General features: G+C 53.0%; 1 protein-coding gene across 1 annotated transcript in view; it reads left to right on the plus strand.

The window, feature by feature from the left end:
- RALGDS (ral guanine nucleotide dissociation stimulator) overlaps positions 1-7,747 on the plus strand; it is a 114,731-nt gene extending 106,984 nt beyond the window's left edge. Inside the window, exons 17-18 of the mRNA XM_060251657.1 lie at positions 3,941-4,055; positions 5,183-7,747. Coding sequence (XP_060107640.1) covers positions 3,941-4,055; positions 5,183-5,358 — 291 coding nt within the window. The 3' untranslated portion in view covers positions 5,359-7,747. The remainder of the gene's footprint in view (positions 1-3,940; positions 4,056-5,182) is intronic.
- The last annotated feature ends 784 nt before the right edge of the window (positions 7,748-8,531 follow it).

The raw sequence follows: 8,531 nt of genomic DNA on the forward strand, positions 1-8,531 counted from the left end.
AGGGCTTCTTTGTAGAAAAAAGCTCAACAGAGGCTCATTGGCATATCAGGCCACACCCCCTGATGCCGCCATTGTTTCACACAGGCCTTTGTTTGCAGAAAAAACCCAGCAGAGATTCATTAGCATATTAGGCCACACCCCCTGATGCCGCCATTGTTTCACACAGGACTTTGTTTGCAGAAAAAACCCAGCAGGGATTCATTGGCATATTAGGCCACACCCCCTGATGCCGCCATTGTTTCACACAGGACTTTGTTTGCAGAAAAAACCCAGCAGGGTTTCATTGGCATATTAGGCCACACCCCCTGATGCCGCCATTGTTTCACACAGGACTTTGTTTGCAGGAAAAACCCAGCAGGGTTTCATTGGCATATTAGGCCACACCCCCTGATGCCGCCATTGTTTCACACAGGACTTTGTTTGCAGAAAAAACCCAGCAGGGTTTCATTGGCATATTAGGCCACACCCCCTGATGCCAAGCCAGCGGGAACTGCGTTCCTTCACACACACACAAAAAGGCCTTCATCCTCCTGTCTCTCCCAGGTGTGGGCTGTCAAGCTTTCGGGGTTCCTGGCCCTTTTTGAGCCTGGGGGCAGAGGTGGAATTCTGACGCAGCAAAGTGGTCCCCAAGGGCTGTTTCAGGTGGCAGAGCCAGTCACACAAAGGCTGCCGCAGTGAAGCTCCGTGTGCTGTGGGGGCAGCCGCTGCCAAAGCAACATTTAAAAAAAAAAAAATCGACACAGATAATGAAAAAGTCTTGTCAGGCAAAAGCCCCAGTTGGCCCCAGCAAATTTCTAAAAACACTTGGCAGGTGTCACGGCAACCACCGGGACCATGTTGGGGGGTCCGCTATACAGCCTTATTTCGAGCAGGAGCTCACAGGAGAGGAGCTCCAGAACCTGTAAATTTCCTTGTGCTTTCTTTCTTAAACCTCCTCCTCCCCCCCCCCCCCAAATACTTGCTTCTGGGCTCCAGTGTTCAGCCCCCCTGTGAATTTTGCTGAACGCTAAGATTTGACAAACTTTGTAATATATTCCCCCACAAAAAATGGGAAAAGAACCCAAACATACAAAGCAGACGGATGGCAATCTTCCTTGTGCCACTGTGGCCATGGAGGAGAAAGTCTTTTAAAAAGTATGACGGGAGTCAGGTTTTCTTATGACGGTGATAATTCCAGAAGCATTTGAAGGTAGGTGCTGAGCTTCACTGGGTAATTTAGTCCACCTTCCGGTGATGTCGAGGGTGTGTGGCGTATGCAAATGTTAGGCAAATGAGTTGTGCTAATTAACTCCAGCACCTCTTTTTCTACAAAATGACCCCTGCCGGTATATATAGTAAAAGGTCAAGGTAGTCCCCTGTGCGAGCACCAGTCGTTTCTGACTCTGGGGTGACATCGCATCTCGACGTTTTCACGGCGGACTTTTTTACGGGGTGGTTTGCCATTGCCTTCCCCAGTCATCTCCACTTCCCCCCTCCCCCCACCAGCAAGCTGGGTCCTCATTTGACCGACCTCGGAAGGATGGAAGGCTGAGTCAACCTGGAGCCGGCTACCTGAACCCAGCTTCCGCCGGGATCAAACTCGGGTCGTGAGCAGAGAGCTCTGACTGCAGTACTGCAGCGTTACCACTCTGCGCCGCGGGGCTGTAGCCGGTATATAGAGATGGATGTAATTTAAGATGGCCGATGTAAGCAAATGATTCAGCGTTCTGTCGTGTGCTGGAGTGACCAAGAATTGTGCACATAGGAGCGGGCTTGATGCTCCGCTGTGGGCTTGTGGGGAGGGGGCCACCAGGGCTGGACCAGCAGGCTTTAGCCCTCTCGGCCACAATCCCTCACTTCCCACCCCCAGCACGCTTGTAGCGCTTTCACACACACGAAATAACATACTCTCAATGCACTTTGCAATGGGATTGACTGCATGAAATGGTGACATCGACTTGCAAACGGTGGCTGAAGTGGTTTGAAACGGCATTATTTAGCATTGATGTTCCTGGGAGGAAAACGTATTCCATGCCCCTCTGTTCCTGCTGCCACACCGGTTGCGTGAATGTCTCACAAACGCACACTCACATCTGCCTGGCATAATGATGGCCATTTTGCTAAGTGTTGTTTATAGGCACTGTTGGTGCTTAGCTGCTGATGTGGCTTCCTTCTGCGCTGGGGAAAGAACTGGTGTGCTGTGCCAAGGACAGATGCCTTCTGTCCGCTGCCTAAACGAGAGGCAGTGCGAAATTACTCCTTTTCTCCCATTTTATGGTTTCTCCCAGGCGTCACAGGCAGCGACTTCTCAGAAGCACCTCTTTGCAGCTGGGATGGGGTTCAAAACTTGCTTAGTTGAAGAGGAAAGCTGAGATTCTCAGGAAGCGAAATGTTGCATCCGTTTCTGCTGCCTGCTCTAATGTAGGATAGCTGTACAGATAAAACCCTCGCCTTGATGTGCTTGGAATAAACTGGGATTCCTTCACTCAGGGCTCCCTGATTTGCAGCAAATCCAGACAGGACTTTATGTTCTGTATTACCCTAGAGCAGAGGTGGGGAACCTTTTTTCTGCCAAGGGCCATTTGGATATTTATAACATCATTTGCGGGCCATACAAAATTATGAACGAAGGAAACAGTGCTCCGCCGAGGGAGAATGAATCAGGCCGGCAAAATTAATGCAAATAATTCTTCTATTTGAAGTCATGTGGGGAGGACCTAATTCAGCACACAGCAACCTAATTCAGCAGCTGCTCTATACAAGTTCCAAGGTCCAAGGCTTTTTTTGTGGAAAAAGCCCAGCAGCAACTCATTTAGCATGTTAGACCACATCCCCTAATATTAGCATATGAAGACACATGCTCATTAAGATATTAGGCCACACCATCTGGGATAATCAAGTGCAAATTGAAGTGGTGGTAGCTGGCTCCCACCCGCCTTCATGTGGAAACTGCAGTTGCTCCCAGGGGACCTTTAAAAACACCCACATACCCCAGCAGCAGTCCTTCACAATGCCCACCACTCAGGGGAGAGGGAAGGAGAGAGAGAGAGAGAAATGGGAAGAAAGGGAAAGAAATGGGGGAAAGAAAAGGTAATAAAGGAAAATAAAAAGGGGGAAAGAAAGGGGAAGAAATGGAGGGAAGAAAAGGTAATAAAGGAAAATAAAAAGGGAAGAAAGGAAAAGAAAGAAATGAGGGGGCGAGGAACTTACCTGAATTGTAACAGTGACTTTTCCAGGCCCGCAGTGATCTTAGCTGGCTAGCCAGGCCCCCAGGAGGTCGCTGCACAGTGTGGCTGGGCCCCACAATTGTCCCTGGCCAGCCAGGCCCCAGGGAGGCCGCCACACGGCTCAGCCTGTCCCAGCAATCCCTGAGGGCCAGACCGAGCGATCTCAAGGGCCATAAACGGCCCTCGGGATGGACGACCCCCACCCCGGTAATAAAGAGTCAGTTAAGATTACATAATCAGTAAACAGCAACAGCGCCAATACTATCCAGAGATCTCCACGGGTATAGTGCTGATGGTATTAATGCAGCTGTGCTGGCCAAGTGTGTTCTGTGGTGACCTGACAGCTGTCTCCCATATTATTCCTTGAGCGCAAGGCGGAATAGTTCAGTCTTGCAAGCCCTGCAGAACTGTGAAAGGTCTCGCAGGGCTCTAATGTTATCTGATAGTGCATTTCATCATGTGGGAGCTGCCACGGAGAAGGCCCTGGCCCTGGCGGTACTCAGCCGGGCCTCCTTCGGCCTGGGGAGCACCAGATGTTGAGTCCCTGAGCACAGTGCTCTCTGGGGCACATGTGGGGAAAGGTGGTCCCAGACAGGCCCCAGGATATAGAGGGCTTTAAAGGTCAATACCAGCACCTTGAAATGGATCTGGTAATGCCACAGGCAGCGAGTTCCTGTGCAGAACAGAACATTCCGGATGCAGAACCATCTGTCATTTCTTCCTGAATGTTCCAGGTGACCAGCCAGGACAAAACGCCGGTGGTGATCCGAAAGGCCATGGCCAAACACAACCTGGACGGGGACCGGCCGGAGGACTACGAGCTCATTCAGATCATCTCGGAGGAGAGAGGTATGGGCCGGGCCGGAGCCCCGCAGGTGGCTTCAAGGCTGTCGGTGGCTTCTCGCCTCTCCCGCTTGATTTTCCCTCCTCCTCCCCTACCTCGGCTGCACCGCCTCCGAGTGTCTCTTGGCCTTAGGCCTCTGCTCAGCTGGCCAGTGGGGGGGGGGGGATGGCAGGAAACCTGGAATGGGGGGGGGGAGGTAGTCAGCAGCGTCTCCTACACCTTTCAGAAACTAAGCATTTGCCACACTTCCGGGAATTTCGGGTGTCGTGAACCCAGTGGGTTGCTTTGGATTGATGGTCCCTTGGAAAGGCCCGGAGTCCCCTCCCAAGCCCAATCAAAAATGCCCCTTTTAGCCGAGAAGCACAGGCATGATGACAGGGCAGAGAACATTGTTATAAAAGATAAAGGCTTATTAATACAGGGATGGGTATTTAAACAAGGCAAGGTGCTTAACAGATATAACAGTGGATAAAGGCAAATGAAGATAAACCCTAACGCGGCTACCTGTCCTTCTCCTAGCCCAGGGAGGGCCAACGGTAGCTCTCCAGATGTTTTTTTTTGCCTACAACTCCCATCAGCCCCAGCCAGCATGGGGGCTGATGGGAGTTGTAGGCAAAAAAAACACCTGGAGAGCAACCATTGGCCGCCCCTGGCCTAGCCTGTTAGTCGTCAGGGCCCACAGGCTGACTGCCTGTGACTCACTCTGCATTCTGAGTGAGGGATCTTTCTCTCAGCCTGACGCTGTGAGAAAAAAGAACACAGTTCCGCACCCCACAAAGTTTCATGTATCCATCTCCTCACACAATCCCTGGACGCTGATTGGTTACAGTAGGTGCCAAGCATTGTGGGGATTGTAGGCTGTGTCTGCTTCCTATTCCCACACTAGTCTTTAGGCCCAGGCCTCCCTAGGCCTTGTCTCCCAGTCCTGCACAGATCATGACAGCAGGCAAAACCAAATTGCAAGTTTTAGAATAGGCTTGGGAGTTCACCACTTGGAGCCACGGTCCCATTCCAGCCAACCAGCAGCGTGGGTGGGGAAAGCAGGTCTGGGGGGGTGGCTCTCCAGGCTTTTTTACTCTCCTCAGCCCTGAGAGGTAACGCTTTCCCTCTCGCTCCACTCTCCCCTTTCTAGAACTCAAGATCCCGGACAACGCCAATGTCTTCTACGCCATGAACTCCGCTGCCAACTATGATTTTGTGCTGAAGAAACGGGGCTTCTCCAAGGCCGTGAAAATCAAGCACGGCTCCAGCTCCACCCTGCCCCGGATGAAGCAGAAAGGCCTCAAGATTGCCAAAGGCATCTTCTGAACCGGGGGAGGTCCCCGGGGCTTGGCCTTCCCGGGGCAGCAATGCCTTTTCCGCTATTGGCCATTGGGCTCAGTCTGACTGTCTCCCTCTGGTGGCGGCAGCCGCTAGAGAGTTGCCCTTTCTCCGGGTGGTCACGGCCAGGGGAGCAGGGAGAGGAACCCGAAAGTGGCGGATGAAGCCGGGAATGTGGAGGGGGGGGGTCCCTCCCACATCCCTCTCACTCGGTCGGCGGCAGGCCTCTCTCGCCTTGAATCAGGTCCCCTCGCACTCTTTTTTCTACATGGAGGATTTTTATGCCAACCAGCCAACTTTCCACGGTCCAAGCGCCACATCCTCGCCACCTGTGGAGCCAGAACCCACCTCTACGCCATAGGTGCCTTCTGTCTGCGCCGCTGAGACCGCTGCCGCAAAGGGACAGGATTTTGCTCTCCTGTTACACTAGAACCCGGAAAGGCGGGACGTCCCAGCCAGGGCCGAGGGAGACGGCCAGCTTGCCTCCCAGGGAGCTGCGGCCAGTTCCGGGCTTTGGGGCAAGAGGATTCAGTGTCCTTATCGGAGACAGTCCTTACTCTTAGCAACCCACGCCTGCCTCTGTAGGGAGCTAGATCTGCACTTCTCCTCCTCCTCACGCACTGCCTGGCAAGAGGTGCTGCGGCATCTTGTACGGATTTCACCGCCAGACTCTGGACTTTCTGGGACGCAATGGCCGGCTCCCCTCGGACGTGGGAGGGAGTTTTCCCAGCACCAAAGATCAAATGTTCGTCGGCAGCCGTCGCCTTTGGCTGCCCGTCTGGGCCGACTCTTGGCCTCCGGAGTGAAAAGAACCCGTTTCTGTACAAACTTTGTAAATAAAAACTTCAGAGGGAGTTGGGGGAAAGGAGAGAGAAGGCCCTCTCCGTTCTGTGGGGCTGCCCCGCTTCTCTCCCCTTCCACCGCTTTCTTTGGGAAAATGCCACTGCTTTGGTGTTTCGGCGGACTGACGACTCCGACGCGGAAAAAGGGCACCGTCCCGTGTTCTGCCGTGATCAGATTTTTGTACAAAAAACCTCATACCCCTGCCCCACCCCGAACTTACTATTTTTCCATATTTATTGGTTGTAAATAGACCAGTTGCGTTTGTACATTTTACTAACACGGTTTAAAATCCACCTGTAAGCTCTCCTTGTTTTTAATGAAAGATTTGGGCCGGGGAAGGGGGCACGTGAGTGTATGGGGGAGATGCCTTCCTTCAACAGGGACTGCTGTTTCAGAAGCGCTTAACATGAAATTCCAAAAGGGCTGCAGAGGAAGTCGGACTTTGGGGGTTCCCGAAGTCTAAAACCACAGCAGAGCTGGAAGCTGAGGTCTCCAAGTGACCTCCAGCTCCAGCCAGCTACGGCAAAAGTCTGTTCTGAGCAGGGCGGGCTCTGGCTTCCACTGGCAGCTGCCTCCCTCCCCTCGTGGTCTCCAGTAGAGGAGCTGCACAGTAAAGGCTGCACTGTTTTTTGCGTACCCAGCCTTAAGCTGGGAGGACCAGAGACTGAGACCTGCTCATTTCGCAATTTTTGGCAAAGCCATCGGGTCAGAGGAGAGGGTGGCAAAACGGGAGAGAGCCAAAAGTCATCCTAGGCTGTACTGGAGTTCCCCTGTGCCTGTTTCTACACACTGGCCTTGTCCCAACCGTAACTGCAGCAGTGTTATTTCTCAGGATCCCAGAGACAGGTAAGGGGTGGGGGTAGGGGGAATGCTCCGGAGTTTCTTTTCTAAAAGTGTGTCTCTTGGCAGTATGCGTTCCTTTGCTTATGAAGGGAGTCTTTTGTCTCCCGGAGGGCAGGGGACGGATATCTTCCCCCCCCCTCCCGGGTCGAGCCTGAGCCTTCTTCATCGAGCGCTTCAAAGTCTTAAGGACGGCCCGCCTCTGTGGCGCCCCTTTATCGGACGTCCCTTTTGTGCTGGCTGGGAGGAAGGGATCTGGCGGGGCCTCTGCTCGGTGGCCCTTGGCAGGGATCCTCTCTGTGGATCAGCCAGCCCTGAATCTTGCCTCAGGCACCGAGGACGGACTATCTGGATCCGGGACCTGGTAGGGGGCTGACCTGGATCCGCACAGTGCCTACAGCTGCCTCGCCTAAGCCCTGTCTTTTCCCGCTTTTAAATCACGACTATTTTTAATTCCAGGTCAAAGGCGACAGCTCTCTCCCCTCCATCTGCCCCCGTTCCGGGTTGGGATGCGCACACAGGCTCCGTAGCGCCCTCCCCTACGCAGGAGTGTAAGAATGTATGTATGTATGAAATGTGTAGTTTATGGGATATATGTTTTGTAACAGTTTCCATGAAGTAGCACACGACCTTGTGTGATGTGTATACTGCACTGTAAGTAGCCTTTTCAATAAAAAGACCACCGTTTTGATAACAACTGCTTGGCTGGAAAGGGGGAGGGGCGGCGGGTTTCTTCCCGCAGGAATCTAATAATTCCTGTACAGTTCACTGAGACCAGGGCTTTTTGTGTAGCAGGAACTCCTTTGCGTCTTAGGCCACACCTCCCCGATGTAGCCAATCCTCCGAGAGCTTACAGTAGGCCCTGTTATAACAGCCCTGTAAGTTCTTGGAGGGTTGGCTGCATAGAAGGAGTGTGGCCTAATACGCAAAGGAGTTCCCGCTACTAAAAAAGCCCCGAGACCTTTTACTGCAAGTCTCTTGGGAGCACTGAGTCCCGTCTCTTCTGCCGCTTGACGAGGATTCCTCTGGTCTTGCTTTCCCCTTGGCTGCCTCCATCTCAGCTCCGATGAAAACACAGCCGAATCAGGGGCCATCAGAGGAGGCTGCCTGTTGCACCTCTGCCTGAATCCATGCGCTGATGCCAGCAAAAGAGCCGGGTCCTGAAAGGAAGACCTCAGTGCTGCATTGAGAATGAAATACTGAAAGCACCTGATCGTCTCATTTTCAAGAAAGGGGGCGTGTGTAGACCTCTGCAGCATTCCAGAGCAGCTCTGCTGGATCAGACCAGCGGTCCATCTAGTCCAGCATCTTGTTTGACACAGTGGCCAGCTAGTTCCTCTGGAGGGCCAACAACCGGCCCTAGAGCAAGAGTGGTCAAACTCGCTTAACGCCAGAGCCACACAGAATAAGCCCCAGATGTTGGAGAGCCGCAAGACGGGAACGTCAGATGTTGGAGAGGGGGAAGGAAGCTAGATGGG

This window comes from Heteronotia binoei, chromosome 12 (assembly GCF_032191835.1).
Source record: "Heteronotia binoei isolate CCM8104 ecotype False Entrance Well chromosome 12, APGP_CSIRO_Hbin_v1, whole genome shotgun sequence".
NCBI classification, from domain to species: domain Eukaryota; kingdom Metazoa; phylum Chordata; class Lepidosauria; order Squamata; family Gekkonidae; genus Heteronotia; species Heteronotia binoei.